Here is a 19,810-nt window from a genome sequence, read left to right as displayed (position 1 = left end):
CCCTCAGTGTCTAACATATTTACTGCCTGACCCTCCACGAAAATGTTTTTGGACCCCAAGGAAAGAGAGAGTCACATAGGTAGAGGGGTAACTTCCAAGTTCTTAAAGGGAACATTAAGTTTATAGGTGTTTTTTTTATGCTCTTATGAATTAATGACTATGTTACAGGTGAGCCACTGATGGTCATGTATCATGGAAAAGTTATTACTAGCCAGGCATGGTGGCATATGCCTGTAATCTCAGCAGTTTGGGGGGCTGAGGCAGGAGGATCACGAGTTCAAAGCCAGCCTCAGCAATGGCAAGGCCCTAAGCAACTCAGTAAGACTCTATCTCTAAATAAAATACAAAATAGGGCTGGGATGTGGCTCAGTGGTTGAGTTCCCCTGAGTTCAATCTTGGTACCCTCAACCCCCAAAATGGGCATCCTTATTTAGCCACATAGCATGGTTGTGGGAAGGGGCTTGGAGACAATAGTCCCCAAGGAACAGGCTATTAAGAATAGTCACTATCCAATCCTGTTCAGAGGGAGCCTCCTGCCTTTGTAGCACCAGGCAGGCTTCAGGGCCGATCCCTGTCAAGACCAGGAGCTGGGAAGTGCTGCAAAGCACTCTTATGGGTACTGATCAATACTCATGAGCACACTCTAGGCTGTGACATGTATTGCTTTAGGTAATTCTAATTACAATCTTGTGAAATAAAAACTACCATTATCCCCATGTTAGAGATGAGGTCCTGAGCGGACTAGTCAAATCCTGGCCCATCTGATTCCCAAATTCACATGCAAAGGCTCCACTTCACAGCCTGGGGCCAGAGATCCCAGTTCTTATGGCCTCCATGAAAGGCGTCCCCGAGCGCACTCATAACATGTTGGGGTGTTGTAGGAGAGCAACCTCGAGCATCAAAACCCCACCTCAACAAATGGCAGGGGAGTTGCACATTCAGAGACAAGAGTTCCTGTCCCTGGTGGGAAAGTTCCCAGCAGCTTCAGTTAGAGAACGTCACAGTTCATTGATGTCCGATGCGCACAGGCGGCTTTATTGTTTCACATGTGAAAAATGAGGAAAGGGCCAGACCCTTGGCATCAGGGAAACGATGAAAGATTGAGATTTCCAAAGTCATGCTAACCCACAGGTCAATTCAACCGGGGCTGGGGTGGGGGGGCGGGGGCGAGGGAGCTGGCAGGCAGCTGAGAAGTATTTGTGGCATCGGAGGGGTGGGGGAAGAGGTTGCGATGTCCACGCAAGGAAACCATGGCTATGAATTTCAGGGCATCAAGATCCTGTCAACACAGCTAATCCCTACGGATGTTGGCTGAATAAGCCTCTGATGACCAAAGAAACGCACTGTGGATACCATGTCAGCCTCCAGCAGGCCAATTTGTCCTCATATTACACACTCTGCTGGCTCTGTTGCTAGACCCCCAGATCGAGCGTTCCCCCCACTGCCAACCCGATGAGGTGGACACAGCATGGTTAATAAGTCAACAGAATTCAGAAGCCAAGACCGGATTAAGGAGGCCGTTTTTATTTTGGTGCCCTGGACTCCAAGCAGATTAAATAATCAAAAAGGCCGAGCCATTGGGGTCATGTTTGAATGCTACAGCTGTTCACCGAGATTTGACAAACATTCTTTACGCGCGGCTCTCGGTCTGAATGGGAAAGGCAGGGATGATCTCGGGGAGGTCGACACTTTAAGAAAGAAGAAGGGGACACAATCAAAAGATCCTTTTATGGAAACCGATCCCAGCCAGATGGAGACAAGGGGACAGGCTGCTTAAAGAAGTGGTCTTGTGAAAGCGACAACTGTTCTCAGCATCGAAGAAAAAGCCCAAGCAGGATTCAGAAGAAGTGAATGAAAACTCCGAGTCCTGCCATGCCCTCCGCTTGTGGATCTGCAAATTAATAAGGGTGGGCTGCGTGATCGGCAAGGACCCTGGCCCCGTGGAGGCGCAGCCATGAGAGGTGAGCCGTGATGGATGAGTGCTGTCACCCCGCTTGGAGGAGTTTTCCAATGGAGGGAGGGAGGGAGTGGATCCCCTCAGAAAGGTGTCCAGTGAAATCTATTTTCAAGTCGTCTTCCTTAAAAGATCGGACATATGCAAAAAATATCTCCGAAGGGGAAGATTTATGTTTTCACCACGTTGGGTGCAGAGGAAGGGACTGGAGACAAAATTATGAGGCCATAATGTGAGTGTGCGCTGGGCATGCCATGGGTCATTTCACAGAAAACATGGCGCGGGCAGTTTGAGTTCATATATTATTCCCTTTGGGGGAGAGGGTTGGAGCCAAAGGAAGAATGAACCAACTGGCTCCAATCTCAGAAAGACAAGCCCTTCATTAACGGCTCAGCAGATTCCGTGGAAAACATATTCTCTTATTTAAGAATTGATTTCCTGCAGCTAAGTCATGTTTGAGGCCCACAGTTCAAGGGAGGGGTGTGGGTTTGTTTCTCATGGGAAGATATTTTGGCTTGGAAAGGAGTCATTTCGTTTACCTGCAAAATTGGTGAAAGGAGAACAAGGGTTTTGTGCTTTTATGTTTGGGAAAGGGGAAGAGGATGGTGACGTCCTACCTCTCTTGAATTAAGTTAAACAGAGCAGCTTCTCTTTCAGAAGGCTCCGGGGCCTCCTTCCTATGAACCTTCAGCACTGTTAGCTCCAGAGAGAGAATTCAGAACAAGGGAGCAGGCTGCAGAGCCTGGGAAGGCCACATTGTATATTTCCTTAGTTAAGCCTTCAAACAAACAAACAACCTCCATCAAGAACTTTCAACAGGAGTAGATCACTCTTTTTAAGTTTCGAATATCATCATATGGCCTTGTGAATTCCTCTACCAATTTGACAAAATGCCCTTGACAGATGTTTGCCATATTTTGAAATTTGAGTCTCAAAAAAATAACAAAAAAACAAAAAAAAACCCAAGAAGTGTTACAGCAACTTTGTAGAAGAATCTAAGAGAATCTAAGAATATAAACTGGCATCCTCTCTCCCCTTCAAAGGACACTCTCTCACATTCCCATATAGCCAAAGAGTGCTGAGGCAAGGATGCTTTTTGCAGCATTGTTTGTAATGAAAGGGGGAAAAAAAATATTGCAGCCGCTCAATTGCCCCTCAGAAAAGGGATGAGTAAATATTGAATTTGAAACGATCTCACCATGGAATACTCGATAGCAGTTAAAAGGAATGAATTATCTCTCTAGGTATCCAAGTGGCTAGATCAGCATGGAGGAAGACGACAGACTTTAGTATGAGTCAGACTGATGATTCCATTTATGTGAATATTTAGAAACCACAATGCAAATGAGTGTGTGTGCATGAAAAAGTATTTGACAGGCACTGGAGTGGAGCAGATAAGAACCCTCACACTTTGCAGGCAGATTGTCTGGGTTCAAATCATGGCTCCATTACTTACTATCTGTGTGATCCTGGGTACGAGATTTGGTGTCTCTGTGCCTCAGTTTCCTCACCTTTAAAATGATGAAATTAGTACAACCATACTTAACGATGTTATAGGAACGAATTGATGTATATAAAGCATATGGAATGATGGTTGGTCCCAGATATGTGCCATTGTTAAATATTAATATTAAATATTTATTAATTATTAAATATTGTTTTTTAACATACCTGGAGGGATATATCAGTTATGGTGGGGGAAGGATAAAGTAAGTATGAAAATCTAAATGACAGGCACAACTGTTACGGGAACATGGATGTTTATGATACTATTATTTTTTTTTTGGTGCAAGGGGAGGGGTGGGTACCAGGGATTGAACCCAGGGGTGCTTAACCACTGAGTCACATCCCCAACCCTATTTTATTTTATTTATAGACAGGATCTCACTGAGTTGCATAAGGCCTCACGACATTGTTGAGGCTGGCTTTGAACTCATGATCCTCCCGTCTCAGCCTCCTGAGCTGCTGGGATTACAGGCGTGTACCATCGCGCTCGGCCTGATTATGATATTATTCTTAATGCTTCTCTGTATTTTGAAAATCTCCTGAATACAAAAAGAGCAGAGATGATCATTCAGGATTACACTTGCCATGACGAACGTCAATCTGGAAGAATGCTTTAGACCTGCCCTACCCAATATAGTAACTACTAGCTACAGGGTACAATTTAAAAATTAATTAAAATGAAATAAAAATGATATTCAGTTCCTTGGATGCAGTGGCCTGTCACTCTTCTCCATGTCTGGCCCCACATGATGCAGCTGTGTCCTACAAAAGGCATGTGTAACCAAAAGATTCTTTTTCACCTTTCTATTTTTCCACCATTTGGGTACTGAAGCACTTGGAAAGTATCTTTCCCAAGGCTGCTGACAATAATTAGCAAGGTGTGAAATAGGATGTACTCAGTCTGTCCCAACCCTACTCAAAAGGTGAGTGACACAGCCTGTCATCTAGGTTGCAGGAGGTGTTATCTGGCTCAGAATCACATTACCTGTGAATTAAAAAAGGGACATACATGCAGATCTCTCTCCTAACACTAGCCCAGAACCCACTTTCTTTCTGTTTGTCCTAGGTGAGCTGCTACTGCTTTTGAGTGTGATTTTCCCATGCCAGGGTGTGTACGGCTGCCCAGAGAAGTGCATCTGTCACTCATCTTCAAACTCTGTAGACTGTAGTCACCGGGGTCTGGCTGAAATCCCTCCTGATCTGCCTCCTCAGACTCTAACGCTGCTCTTGCAAGATAACCAGCTACACCATCTTCCCACTCATGCGTTTAGGTCAGTTCCTCGGCTCATGACCTTAAACTTGTCCAACAATTCTCTCTCACATCTGGCCCCTGAAGTTTTCCATGGACTTAGGCACTTGCACGTTTTAAACCTAACTCACAACTTCCTGCTTTCCCTGGAAAGCAGACTTTTCCATTCCCTCCCGCAGCTGAGGGAGCTCGATGTGTCATTCAACAACATCAGCCATCTTCCCACCTCCCTGGCTGAGCCTTGGGAGAACCTAACCTTGTTCGAAGTGCGACAGAACCAGCTCCACTATCTCGATCGCAGGCTCCTAGAATCCATGCCCAGCCTGAGGCTGTTATTTCTCAAGGACAACCTCTGGAAATGCAATTGCCACTTGCTGGGTCTTAAACTCTGGCTGGAGAAATTTATCTATGCAGGTCAGTAACGTCTGTTTGGAAAGCCCCAGCTGTGTGTCACCAGCCTGGGATGAACCTCATCTGTTCTCTGCATTAGCAGATACATTGAGGAGAGTGCAAGGGACAGTTTTAAGCTTTTTTTTTTTTTCACATTGATGTCATTTCATGGTTTGGCAAAAAGGTAGGTGAGTCATTAGAGGGTATTTAAATTCAGGTTATTTATATTCATCTACAAATATAATGCACAGAGACAACTTTCTACTTGTCTGATTAATATAACATGAAATTACTTCTCTGGCAGGTATGTCCATAGGAAGGAGGGACTTCAATTGCCACCTGAGTGACTGCTTCACCCCAAAGTGGCACTAAACTCTTATTTTCAAGTATGATCCAACTGGGGACAGGGTTATCACTCTTTGGGATATTTTCCCCTCTTTGTTTGCTTCTGCCCATTTGACAGGTGAAAATATTCCCTAAAAGAATCTCTTTCTGCTTTAGTAAGTACTACTGTTATTAAACTTGGGTGCAATATGACCTCTTTCTAAAGTTATTCATTATGTCAAAAAGCAAAGCAAGAGATCCCAGAATATTAAAGATGGGCGGGGGGGGGGGGGCGCTGCTATGGAAATGACCCAAGGGTTAGCAAACCACAGCCCTAAGGCCAGATCCAGTCCCTCTTCTCTTTGTGTAAATGCAGTTTTGTCAGCCAACATCCATGTCTATTCATCACATACTGAGCAGCTGTTTTGCACTCTAAGGGCAAGTTTAAGTGGTCATGACAGACTGTTTGGTAAAGCTGATATTTATTATCTGGCTCTTAATAGAAGTTTGGCAAATCCCTGTTATCAATGGGAAACAGAGGCCCAGAGAGGTTCCGTGATTTGCCCAAGATCACAGAGCAGAAGCACAGAGGAAAACAGAAAGCCTGACTTTGGTTCTTGGCCCTACATTCTTTCCTGTACCCCATAGTGCGTCTCTGAACATCATTCATTGATTCCCACACTTGAATGCTTTTTATATCCCAGGCACCATTCTGGGCTCTGAGAAAAGGGCCGTGAACAAGAATATTGTTCCCTAGTGCTCAGTGTCACTCTAGTATCTAGAGTATGTAGAGTAGTATGAATGGATGTTAATTAAGACCATGAGTAACGATGCATGCTCAGGTGGCAGTGCTAAGACGACAATGAGGCAGGGGAAGCAGAGGGAGCAAGAGGGGAGGGGGCCCCCTTTTAGACTGAATGGGCAGGGAAGTCCTTTCCAAGGAGGTGACATGGGTGAAAAGAATCAAAACAAGGAGGAATGAGCCAGGAGATGACTAGGCGAAGGACATCAAGTTTGGTGACAAAAGGAGAACCAGAGAGTTGCTAGAACAGAGGCAGGCTGTGGCAGAGGGGACAGAGAGGAGGCAACGCATGTCCTCAGAGACCATGTCATGCAGGACTGTGGAGAGCAGACCTCGGGCCTGGGATTTTATTTTAGGTCAGATGGAAAGCCCTTGCATTTTATTCAGGGGAACAATATGATCTGATTACAACTTAAAAGGTTACTCTGGTGAGTCTAGTAAAAGCAATCCAAAAGCTGCAGAAGAAGAGCCAGAGAGATTTAAAAGAGAAGATGAATCATGTTAGCCAGGGAGAGGATGATAGTGACCCCAAACAGAGTGGTAAGAAGGCAAGGCTTTGGGAGACACCTGGAATATTAAACTGCTAGCAATGGCTAATGAGGAGGAGTGGCAGATGAAGAAAAGAGTCTAAGGATGGGAAATTCTATTTCATTTGTTGTGCAGGGATAGCCAAAGAAATGGTGATGCCTTTAGCAAATTGGGAGTGGGGGAAGTGAGGAAGGGGGAGGCATAGAGTCAAGAGTTGGTTTTGGGGCATGTTGGAGACACCCATTCCAAATCCAAGGGGAGCTGGGTCAGGGGTTGTAGATTTGAGCCCATTGCTCAAGAAAATATGACATGAATTAAAGAATCAATAGCATCTGGATTGCACAGATGAAGGCAACTTAGAAAACAGCTCGAGTTCAAATATACAATACCGAATTAAGAAGCATCTCAACAGTAAAATAACAAATCACATCTCAGTCACCAGCCAACATTCCAGTTAACTGACAACAGGAGCTATAGCATGTGCCAATCTCCTTCTGATAGGATGTTTCAAATGCAACTAATTACAGCTGGGGGTAAGGAGCTTGAGCTATTGTATTCTGGATTAAATCGTAGGCATATACCAGACCATCACACAAAAGACTTTTCATCAAAGAAGAATATTTCTTGATTAGACCAGAGTTCCCAGGCCAGGGATGTTAGAAGCAATGTGGGATGGGATGAAGTTCTCCTTACTCAACCACAAAACTTGCTGGTGGTCTTTGGGAAAATTAATATTGTTCCCTAGTGCTCAGTGTCACCAGATGAAAAGTGATAGTATCAAGGCCCATGATGATCCTCAGAAGCAGTGAGGCAGTTCACCCTCCCTCGTGACAGAGCACAGGATTATAGATATCAGCCTTGTGTCAGAGGAAGGAAAAATCATTTGGGGGCACCGGAAATCTGGATGTCCCAAAATAACTAGAAAAAAATCCATATTGATACTAAATATGAAAGTCATATAATGAATGCATTGAATAAAGGCAAAATAAAGGAATAGATATTAATCAATATCCTTATAAACCAAAGCAATCCCAGAGGTGTTAATTGATTTAACAGACATCCCCAAACTTCAGTCATTTATACAAGAAAATGTCTGTTGCTCACTCATTTTAGGGTTCAAGAGAACTGGGGACAGGGTCTGCCTTCCATGCATTGTTCAGGGATATAAGCCCCTCTTAGGTTGCGATGTGGCCAACTTCACCACACAATCTCCAACACCACCACCTAAAGGGGACAAAACCCACGTAAGACCATGCTGGAGATGTCATCTCCTGGAAATGGCATTCATGGGTTCCATTAGGTGGAACTCAGTCACTTGGCCCCAAAATGACCCCAAAGAGTACGGGCCTAAGGGCAAAAGAGGTATGTTGGTGAATACTTAACCATATCTCTTCCACAAAAACGTGCACATAGATTCTACATTGACTATTCCTCTTTATTTACGAGTAAGCAAACCATCTTGATGCTTATCACTAACTTTATTAAACACTGACTCTAGACTAGGTATGGTGCAAAATACTTGACATGGTTTATCCAACTGAACCCACAGAGCAATCATGGGAAGCGAATTTCATTATTCTCCCCGTCTCTCACTTTTCAGAAGCACAGGTGGAGGCACGGTATGGTCAAAGACCTTTTGGGGTTGTATAACTAAGTCATGTGCAGATTTGAGATCTGAATCCAATTTTTTCCAAGACAGAGGTTGAGAGCCACTAGTGGTCAGGTGGGGGACAGTGTGCTCACGGCAAGCTGGAGCTTCTTGCATTGTCAACTTATATAAATCTAGAAGCGGGTAAGCTCCTCGTGCTGTAGTCAGCAGAGTTGTCTCTGATGTCATGGCCTCTGAGATAGGGGTGGCAGGGTGCGAGGGAGATCCTGGATGGGGATATAGCTGCACAGGAGGCCATGTAGCTGTTGGGAGTCACGGCTCCTTCCACAGTCCTAGGCTCTAGTCTATGTATTCCCTTGCCTCTGTGTCCCAAGATGTGGATCCCATTCTAACACTGAACATTGAGAAGACTGAAGCTAGAGAAAGCCAGTTGTGGAATCATTAAATAAATCACCTTGGTCTAGGTATAGGTTAGCTGATGGAATTGCTCTTGGCAGGAGACCTTCGTCCCCTGGTGGAAGTATCAGTGCTCTTTGGCCAGGTTAAATGTACTTAGTACTTCTCAGAGCCCTGCTCTTCATTTCTCTCTCTGGCCTTCTTCCTCGCAACAAACTCCCAGGGAGAGACTCTAATGGCCAGGTGCACAGAAATGCAATGATCTATATGGCAAGACTTTAATGACAGTGCAGCTGGATGACACCTTGGGCGGCTACCCCGTACCTCTGGCCTCCCGAGAACCAACAGCTTGTAAAAAGAAGAAATTCCTCTTTTACCTTTTTAGCTTTAGAGTCTCAACTCTTGCCTCAAGGGATCACAGAAGAAGCCAGGGGGGCGGGGCTAGAGACATCCTGGCAGTAGGTGATTCAGGTTTAAGCAATGGCAGCAGAAAGGGCACAGGCTGAATTTTGCCATTGCCACCCACCCTGATGTGCCTGGGCCACGTGACAACTCTTGCACTGTGGAGTGGTCCTATGTACTTACAGGGCCACTTAGGGCTTGCATTAAAAGGCTTAGGTAGGATGGATAGGAAAGCATTCCCAAACTCTGAAGGGCTGTGTGATGGCAGGTGCTAATAAGTTGAAGTAATGACCTCCATGTGTGTAGGTCTGCCATAATTTCACAATCCACCAACCATCTGTGCGAAGAATCTTCCATCTAATTTGGCTAAGAGAGTCCTCCCGGGAGAGGTGTTTATAGCAGGCTGGGAGAACTGAGTCACAGATCACAGGAGAGTTTTTCCCTGTCCAAGGACTTTATGAGGATTCTCCTGCCCACTGCCCTGGCCTCACGATTCTCCAGAGAGGAGGAAGTAGAGCAGGACAGTGAGAGGGGTGGGGGAAACTTGAGAATGATGGGCAAGGACTGAGTTTAGATGTTGATTGGTCTGCTCAGGACCTGCATGAGTTTGCTTAAGAATTTCCTCTCCTAGCGGAGCGTAAGGACCCATCTGTGCTTTGTAAACTAACAAGTCGGATACAAATCTGATGCTTTTACGGCAGAGAATTTCGTCAAAAAAGTTCTTTTTCAGTAAATCAGTGATCAACCTCGTCCAGAAGGAAGTGTGTGAACCCAGCACTCTCTCTAGAGAATTCCTGAGCAATGGAACCCCGCCCCCGCCCTCAAAGTCAGAAGTCTACACACCCGAGGAAATCAACTGCCTCGTGGGGAATGGAAAGTGCACTTAATAACCCTTTGGAAGATCCGGTACTCAAAGTAGTAAACTGTTTCGAGGCCTGAGGAGACAGGTTAATTATACTTAATCCCAGGAACGAAACCAATCGTATTGGCAAATTCCGAGATACACAAAGCACTGCAAGGACCTTGCCACCACTGCCCTTGGCATCACTGAGGACAGTTGGGAGACACCTGGCATCTCAGTGATCAACACACAGCATCATAACAATGCACATTTGTTCTGTGTTTTTTTTTTTTTTTTTAGGTTTATAATAGGAATCTGGCACAAAAGATTTCTTGTGTGGCAGGGCTCGGGGCTCGTTAGGGGCTTGGCCGCAGGAATGCCGAGGGCTATGGCACCCTTGGTGTCGGCCCTGGGAGTCCCTTCTTGTCAGCCTTGGAATTGTCTTTCCCCGTCAGCATTTATATGATGTAAAGGTGACTTGGCTTCTGATGAGTTCTGGGTCATATGTAATTGCCAATTTAGTGTGTGGCATTGTTAGCATTTAGCTAATTTAGAAATCCTAAAATCATAAAGTATGATTGTTAAAATCTTTGACTTTGGGGAAAAAAAAGTTTATAAAGATACTTTATAAATTCCATCTGCCTACCTTTTTTTTTTTTTTTTAAGCTAAAGATTTTGGACCACAGTTGTATCTGGGTTCTGTTATCATTCTCTGCTTTTGTTTTTTAAAGGGGGAGTAATGGATGGTGTCATCTGCGGGTCACCTGATATGTGGAAGGGGAAGGATCTCCTTAGGATTCCTCACGAGCTGTACCAGCCCTGTCCTCTTCCTGTTCCACATCTGGTGCCCTCACAGGGTCAGCAGCATGGCACTGCCCACCGGGAGGTCCCCAAGCCTCCTGAGAACCGGATCTCTGGGGAGCGAGACCCTGTGACGTGTGAGGTCAAACCCAAGCCAAGGCCCACCAACCTGCGCCACGCCGTGGCCACCGTTGTCATCACGGGGGTTGTATGTGGAATCGTGTGTCTCATGATGTTGGTGGCTGCCATCTATGGCTGCACCTATGCGGCTATTACAGCCCAGGGCCATCGGGGCCCCTTGGCTCAAACCAGTGACTCTGGGAAGATGGGAGGAAAAGAGGTATTTGACCACACACTGGCTTGAGAGCTTTCATCTCAAAGAGGATTGATCCCTGTAGACCAGGTGTCCGAGTGAGCCGATGTGTTCACTGTTATGGTCTGATTTTACTTTTTCCAACAGAAACAGTAAGATGTGTTTGAAAAAAAAATATATGTATATATATATATATATATATATATATATATTCCTGGGAAGAAATTTAGGTTGGAAATTTTAAAAATACCATAGATGAAATAGAGATGATACTTGTACTCTGTGTCTGCAAAGTTATGACGGTGATTCTAGGCATTGGAAGACCATGCACACAGAAAGGGAAGATACCATCTCTTTCAGGTGCCCTTCCCTGGATTAAGTTGCTTTTGCAGAGCAAAAAAAAAAAAAAAAAAATTCCAACATGTGAGCCAGTCAGCATTCCTAGGAGCTTTAGGGTCCACTGGAGAACTGCCCAAGTCTGAGTGCTTGGGACGAGGCTGGTGATCCTACCCGAGGGGCACTGAATGCCTCTATAATTCAAGTTCATGCTAGATCGGCGGATACTTTTAGATGTTGTGTATGTTATACATTTAATGGGAGCGTCTGTTGGTTGCGAATTTCGTAGCTTGCCACAAGAGTCAGATTATATTTAATTTTCTAAATCAGAAAACCATTTGGGGCTTTGTAGGGAGATGCAGAGGAAGAGGAGGGTTCCACATCTGGGTAATGCGACGCAGGCCCAGAGTCTGGGGAAGTTTCTTTTCTTTTTTTTTTTGGATGCAAAGGTAAAGAACACATAAGCAAATTCAGGGCAGAGATTACCAGAAGGCCCTATCCACCAGGAGACTAGAAGCTTCCATTTATAACTCTCACAGCAGGAATGAATTTAGGTTAGTCAGAAAGCGAGGGCAGTGACTTTTGTGTATCTGCATCTGCCTGCATGGTGCATGGAGGGCACAGGCTTGCACAACCACACCCGTGCACAGACAGGACGCGAATGCATCTCTTCCCCCCCTAATGAAATGCAGCCCCCCCCCCCCCCCCCCCGTCAGGGTGGGAGCCAGCAGCTCTTGATCACCACCCAGATTGTCTCTCAACACTCTGGGATAGGAAGTCAGAAGGAAGTCTTGAAGAGAGTGGGAATTTCCAAGAGGCTCCAGATAAGTGGTGGCAGCCACCCTGAACATTATTTAGGCCGTGGCTTCAAAAATAAAATAAAATAAAATCAGGTATAAGGCTGGCTTAGCTCACAGAAGTGGTCCTGAAGAACTGCATGCAATGTGAATTTTTGTAAATTGAATCATCATTTTAATGCAGTAGGGGACCTCGCTATTTAAAGGAAACTTTCATGGAATCTTTCTGTAATGGAAATAATTGGCTCCAGATTTATGCCTTTTGTATATTTGCATTTTCTCCATGCTAGGTTTTCTTAAAGTGAAATGTACCTGTTCTCTCTCAGCTCCTACTTAGAGTCACTTTTTAGGAGTAAGTTTATTTTACACAGGGAAAAGAGTGCAGAGGAATTAGGGACATGTTAAAGGCAGAAAACGGCATATATATATATGGCAAGCAGTCCCTGCAGAGGCCATGACAGACATTGATAATCAATCCCAGCACTCCTCCCAGCTGAGCCCCAATGCGCCACAGATGGTTTCTTAAGACAGCACTGTAGGCAACCAGAACTAATCAATTGGAATTGGTTCAAAGGATAAAGCACATTTGCCATTCAGAATACTGGCTCTACATTCACTCCTTAAGGCCATGTAAAAATTAGTTTGGATCCTAAGTCCACAGTCCATTCCTTAGCTGGAATGTGATGGAAGATTTGCATATGAGCAGGATGGACAGACAGATATAGCCCCAGTCTTGCCGGACAGTGCCAAGAAGACAGGGAAACAGATGGATGAACCTACCGTATCATATGTGCAGGGGTCACGGGATGAATCTGTAATCAACTCAGAGGCAATCTACAACTGCCCCTGGTGTGCTCTATCTAGTATGAGCCCTGCTTACCCTCAAGCTAAAGATGGGCCATCTTTTGAAGCAGCGATTTTGCTGGTAGAAAACTTTTAAACTGGAATGGTAAGGGTTTTTATATTTTTTTTTCTTTATCTGAATATTAAGATAAACCTTGCGAGACCCTGTCTCAAAATAAAAAATAAAAAGGGCTGGGGATGTGGCTCAATGATTAAGTGCCCCTGGGTTCAATCTCACCAGCAGGGAAGACCTGCTGTTGCCCGGGCTCTATCCCACGTTGTGGCATCTCCTCTCCACTTTGCCATATGCCAGCCATTCCAGTGGGCAAGACTGAGCACCCTGCTGTAAGCATACAGCAACTTCTTTCCAGGTAAAGAAAAAAAGAAAAACAACAAAAAGACTGTCTTTTCATTGTCCTGGACTGTGAATTCTTAGCCAATCTGAGAAAGGAAGTTTAGAAGATCTTTTTATTCCTCATTCCAATTCTTACCAATGTTATAAGAGCTAATGCTGCATATCAGGCATGGTGTAAAGTGGTTCTTGTCAACATTCTATATGGAATCCTGACACCCACTCTATGAGATACTCGAATAGATACCACACAAGCTGGAACTACTGAGGCCAATAATGTGTGCTTCTTCTAACTGTGGTGACTGAAGACTGGAAGCATACTGTGCCCTGCCCAAGGTTTGGTGACACTGCCTATCCCCTCCCTCACAGAGAACTTCTGCAGAAAACCCTAAACATAGCTAGCATCCTCACATGTCAACACCCCTATTCTATTCAGTTTCTAAGTACAGATGATAACTCAGGCAAGCTGACTTCCAGCTTTACAGATAGTCTTTAAGGAAAAAAAAAAAAAGGATGTACATTCTGATTTCTATCTTTTGCCTACCATCACCACAAACAGCAGTTGGCAAGGAAAATAATTACTTACCCTGAAATGTCAACAGCTTCTCAGCACAGAAAAAAATATAAATCAAATTGTTTAGATTAACAAATGCAGAGTTATCATTTGTTAATATGAGAAATGAAATGTTTTAACTGTAAAAATCATTGCAGATGAAAGACCCAATTTGCAGGGTATTCTGAAAGAACCACAAATTATCTTTCACAACCACTGTAGCTCATGAGGGGTAATTTGCAAACGCCTCATAGATTATTTTCAGCTGTTTATTGCTGCTGTCCTATTCATAGATTCCCCTATAAAAATGTCTGTCCATCATAGGGCCATGCTGAAGGTACATTGAGGACAAAATTCATAATTCTTGTTGGTTATTTCCGAGAAAGCCACATAAAATATCATTTTTCATCATATTTAGTAGAACAGCATGACTATAGACAGGTTATTTTTTTGCTTTGCCGGAGATCAAAAATTCATAAACAGATATTATAGCTGTCCGCAGTGATGCATAGAGGGAGGGTGGCAGGGAGGCAAGCTGCCAGAGAGACTCTGGAGCAAAAGATCTAACATCAAATCCGTATCTGAAAAGCTTTTATAATGAAGGCCAATTGCCCTGACCCTGCAGGAAGAATCTCGTGCTTCTGTTCATAAAATGCCAGTGGGTGACTGAAGGTCTTATTTTTCCTTACAAAAAAAAAATGTCAGACCAAAAAATGATTCATTCGTGGGTTTGTTCCTGAAGCTTGATGAAACCTCAAATCTCATTGCTTAAATCAACCAAGTACCCATGAAAAACAGACACCTTTGTCTTAGACCTTAAATATCCAAAGAAGTAGCTAAATCAATTTCCAAAATAATCTGTCTGCAGCACACATTCATATAATTATACAACAGCTGCTAGAAACCTATAACTTTCTATTGTAGGTCAGGAAATTACTGTTTCCAGTTTGGTAAAACCCATCCGTGTGTTCACTGCTAAATGTTATTGACTGAAGTCTACCAAAAACTCATATTCCAAACCCACCTGGCATTGCTGGTCTGTTTTCCCTTTTGATGGAAATGCTTTATTTATTTTTTTAATGGGCAAATTGCAATGAGGCCTCAAAGAAACCCTTGTCCCATTCAGAGAAGATAACCTATCCATAACCTATCACCCTCTTTTTGCATCCTTGACTGGACTGGGCACACCTACTTTCACTCTAATGATATTGAATATACATTTAGATGGATAAGATGTCCAGCCCACAAAACTCAAATCAAGAAGACCTGAGGGGGTGGGGGGAAATCAAAGGATTTAGAAGCAAAGAAAAGCATTAAAGAACATTGAGCCCAGGCCTGGAAAATTTCAAAATAGCAGCCACCAGACTCTCTCTCTCTCCATTACAGGCATTGCTAATAGATCATGGCAAACTTATCTGCTGAGCCTCAATAAGGCCTCAGAATCCTTTAAAATCTGTTTTCCAGGAACCCACGACCCATCAGCTGGGGTTGACATGAGAGATTAAACCTATTTGCTACCCCAATACAGTCCAGTGCCCTTATTTTACAGATAGGAAATAGAAGCAGGAAAAAGGAAAGGAACTTTTCAAAAGTCACACACATAAATTAATTGTATGCCTGATAAACTCAGTTGCAGAAGCATGGGGTTTAGCATGAATGATACAACCTGCCTTAGCCAGCTTTTCTGCTGCTACAACAAAAAAATGCAACTAGAAAAATTGTAAAGGAGGAAAAGTTTATTTGAGGGCTCATGGTCTCAGAGGTCTCAGTCCATAGACAGCCAGCTCCATTCTTCAGGGCTCGAGGTGAGGCAGAACATCATGGCGGAGAGTGTGGTGGAGAGGAGAGGCCCACATGGTGATCAGAAAGCAGAGAGAGACAGAGAGACTCCAATCTTTATATAAAAATATATATATCCCAAAGCCACGCCCCCAAAGATCCATCTCCTCCAGCCACACCCCACCTGCCTCCAGTTACCATTCAGTTAATCCCACTGGCATTTAATTCACTCATTGGGTTCAGGTTCTCATAACCCAATCATTTCTCCTCCATACCCTCCTGCATTGTCTCACACATGAGCTTCTGGGGGACACCTCACATCCAAACCCTAACACAACCTGATGCCCACCATCCTTCATTCATTCCGTGGAGAACTGCAATTATCTAGACTATGACATTATTATGCTAATTATTAGGATAATGACAATTGCAGCATAACCTTCAACCTTTATCAGCACCCAATTTTGTGCCAGGTGTTTTCTAAGCATAATAATTGATTTTCTGTTGGCCTGATGTTGGCCAAGACTTGTGGGTATTTTACTGCCATGTTACAGGAGAAAGGACATGGTCAGAAAGCTCGGGTCATTTACCTAAAGTCACACCACCAGTAAATGGTAGAGTAGGAATTTGGATTCCGGTCTTCCCAGGTCCAAAACCTGGACACTTTTCAGGATGTCTGAAGAACTCAGAGTGAGGATCCTTTCCTGGCACTGCCAACGCTTACCACAAAACATGGCAGAGAAAAGGAACCTGGCCACCAACCAGTATGTCACTGCCATCAACTCTGGTTCCACCATTAATAGGAGGACAGCCAAAGGGGTCAAGGCAAAATGGAAAACTGGGCCTTTCACCGCCTGTGACTTGGATGGGCTGGAAGAGACACTCTTAGAAGGGAAGAGAAGAGACCCAAACTCTCTTGTGTTATTTGAGAAAATGACAAAATTAGACTTCAGATGAAGATGCTAGCCAATTAGTAGGAGTTTTCATTGCTTTTAATATAATGAAATGCCTTAGACAGGCAACTTTACAAAGAAAATAGTTTCACTAGACTCACAATTTTAGAGGCTGGAAGTCCAAATACCATGGCACAGGCTCTAGTGAGGGTCTCCCTCTGGCTGCACCACCTCACAGTGGATGGAAATGTTGGGAGGGTGTGTGTGAGCAAGACAGGAAGCCATAGAGCCTGGGTGGGGATGGGGAGCAGGCTCAGGCTTTGGGAACAATCCTCTTGTGAAAATAACCAGGTCCCAGGTACCTTTCAACAGATGAATGAATAAAGAAAATATGGTATATGTACACAATGGAATATTATTCAACCATAAAGAAGAATGAAATTGTGGCATTTGCTGGTAGATGGATAGAGTTGGAAACTATTATGCTAAGTGAAATAAACCAGTCTCCAAATAAATTATATTAGAATAAGTTATACTCTGTATATGTATGTCAAAATATACTCTCATGTATATGTAAAAAGAACAAATTAAAAAAAAAAAAACGGGTCCTATGAGAAGTGCCTTAATCTCTTCTGATGGCACGATTCGAGTGACCTAAAATCCTCCCAGTAGGGTTCCCTGTAAAAGGTCCCACCCACCTCCCAGCAGCACCACCCTGGGGACCAAGCTTCCCACACATGAACTCTGGGGACACACAATAGCCATTTCATAGCACCTGCTGTTGCTTCCAAGAAATGAAAACAACAGACTATTTTGATTCATCTGAGTCATCAGACAACACAGCAACAGGAGGTAGCGACCCCAAACCCATCCTGTAGTACTGCACTGATGGAAGCCATCTGATCATTGGACACTTGATTAGTGGCTGTACATATCAACTAACCCGCCACCTTAATCCCTCCAAGAGATCCTATAGAGGAAGCCATCTACCCTTCTCCTGGGCAAATCCCCTATATTTTAAGAACGATTAAACTGGAGAGAAAACTTGGCATCCCCTACAAGAGTGTTAAAAAAAAAAAGAAGGCAGACCTGCTCTCAAGATGCAGAGGAAACATGAAAGTAAATACTATAACATGTCCTAAAACAATTTTTAAAGTTTCTGGTGGAATTTCACGTGCCGTATGTTTGGTGTGCGTATGTGTATATCTTAACATACATTTCACTGGCAAAATCATGTCACATGGCCAAGTTCAGAGTTACTGAGGAGGCACACAGCTCTGGTAGGATGGCACTGTGGGTGGCCTGGCCATGGGCGAGGACATGCAATCCCTTATAGGGACTAAAAGAGTGAATAATTACAAATAATAAAAAGTAACGAGCTGGGCACAGTGGTGCACACTTGGAATCCAAGCGGCTCAGGAGGTTGAGACAGGAGGATGCGTAAAGACTCAGAGACCCCTATAAATTCCTTTTGAGGAAAACTCAAGACATTCATTGACCGAGGAATGGCTTAAAATGCAGGAGAGAAGGCAAGGAGCAGAAGAATGTGGTGATGGCATAAAGATATCGGTGATCAGCCATAGAATCAGCTAAAGTCAGAGTTAAGTCTCAATGGTTTGGCTAACATGGTTACAAAACCATGCAGTTGACCATTTAACAAATTTCTAAACACTTGCTGCAATATTTTCTAAATATCAAAGATAAAAGAGTGAAAAATGAAGCACATACCCCACGAAACGGAACATCTAGCCGAGGGAGAAGACAGAGGAATAAAAAGTATATCAGATGGTACAAAAGCAGTAGTGATAGAGAGTGCTGGGGATAGGGTGGAGGAAGAATTCCTATTTTGTATTTGGTGATAGGAAAGGCTTCCCTGAGAAAACATTCGAACAGAGACCTGAAGGAAATGGTGGATCCAGTGGTGAAGATGCTGGCAGGAAAGTGACCCAAAGAAAAGACATAGCAGATGCAAAGGCCCCGAGGTACCAGCAGGTATAGTGTGTTTAAAGAACAACCAGGAGGCAGTTGCTGTGGCTGAGTGGGCAAAGAGGGAAGTGGAAGGAGATGAGATTAGAGAGTGTCTAGGAGTCATATCATCTGGGATCCTACAGGTTGTAAGAGGTAGCTTTTAAAATGACTTGCAATGATTCCCTTGTTTAATTGCCTCTGCTTGGTGGCAGAGTGGATCCGGTGAATTGCTTCTAACAAAATATAGCAAAACTGATAGAACATATTACTTCCAAGGTTAAGGTACAAAAAGCTGTGGCTTTTTATCTTGCACACCCTGTCTTGCTCATTCCAATGGAAGTCAACTAGCACACTGTGAACTGCCCAGTGGAGAAACCCATGTGACAAGATCCCAAGAGGAATCTCTGGCCAGTATCCAGGGAGGAATGGAGATCTTCAACCCAACAACACAGGGATCTGAACCCCGCTGGTAATCTGCATGCCTTTGAATGCACTTCCTTTGTCTGCTGAGCCTTTGGCCCCACCTCCACCAAAGACTCACAGGCCATCCTGGGCCAAACCTTGATTGTGGCCTTTGTGAGCCTGTGTACCCAGCTAAGGTACACCCACACTCCCTGGCTCCTAGAAGCTGTGGGATAGAGAAAGCTTACAGCCTTACACCATTGGCTGTTGGCATAACTTGTTATGCATTGGCAGATAACATATGGTGTGAGAATTTTAGCTTTTAACTCTGAGAAAATTGGGAAGTCAGTAGAAAGATCTAATGGAGGAAAGACACGCCATTACTGGTCTTTTTAATTAATTAATTAATTAATTTTTGGTACCAGGGATTGAACCCCAGGGTGCTTAACCACTGAGCCACATCCTCAGCCCTTTTCCCTAGGAGATGAGTGAAATCACCAAAGGACCCCCAGGAAGGGTGGGCATCAAAATAGGCAAAGAACCAAGAAAGCAATCACCATGGTCAAGCCTTGCTGGTGGACCAAGATAAAATGAGCGCATGAAGTTCAACTCTGGATTCATTAGTGTAGAAATTATTGCTGACCTTGTTGAAAGATGTTTCACTGTGGATGAAACGGGATGGCAGTGGGTTTCAGAGAGAATGGAAGAGGGGATGGGAGAGAAGCATACAGCATAAAATAATGATAAAGAACCTAAATAAAATAATGCAATC

General features: G+C 44.0%; 2 protein-coding genes across 3 annotated transcripts in view; one reads left to right on the top strand and one right to left on the bottom strand.

The window, feature by feature from the left end:
• The window catches only part of Cacna2d3 (calcium voltage-gated channel auxiliary subunit alpha2delta 3), an 877,637-nt gene that overhangs the window by 134,288 nt on the left and 723,539 nt on the right, over positions 1–19,810 (bottom strand). The window lies entirely within an intron of this gene.
• Lrtm1 (leucine rich repeats and transmembrane domains 1) lies at positions 1,955–11,166 on the top strand. Its single transcript, XM_046452744.1, has 3 exons — positions 1,955–1,961; positions 4,500–5,123; positions 10,733–11,166. The coding sequence occupies exons 1-3, from the start codon at positions 1,955–1,957 to the stop codon at positions 11,164–11,166; spliced, it is 1,065 nt and encodes a 354-aa protein (XP_046308700.1).

This window comes from Marmota monax, unplaced genomic scaffold (genome assembly GCF_021218885.2).
Source record: "Marmota monax isolate L192 unplaced genomic scaffold, Marmota_monax_Labrador192_F-V1.1 WCK01_AAM20220418_F8-fsc00042, whole genome shotgun sequence".
Taxonomy (NCBI): domain Eukaryota; kingdom Metazoa; phylum Chordata; class Mammalia; order Rodentia; family Sciuridae; genus Marmota; species Marmota monax.
This window is presented reverse-complemented; position numbering and strand designations above follow the sequence as displayed.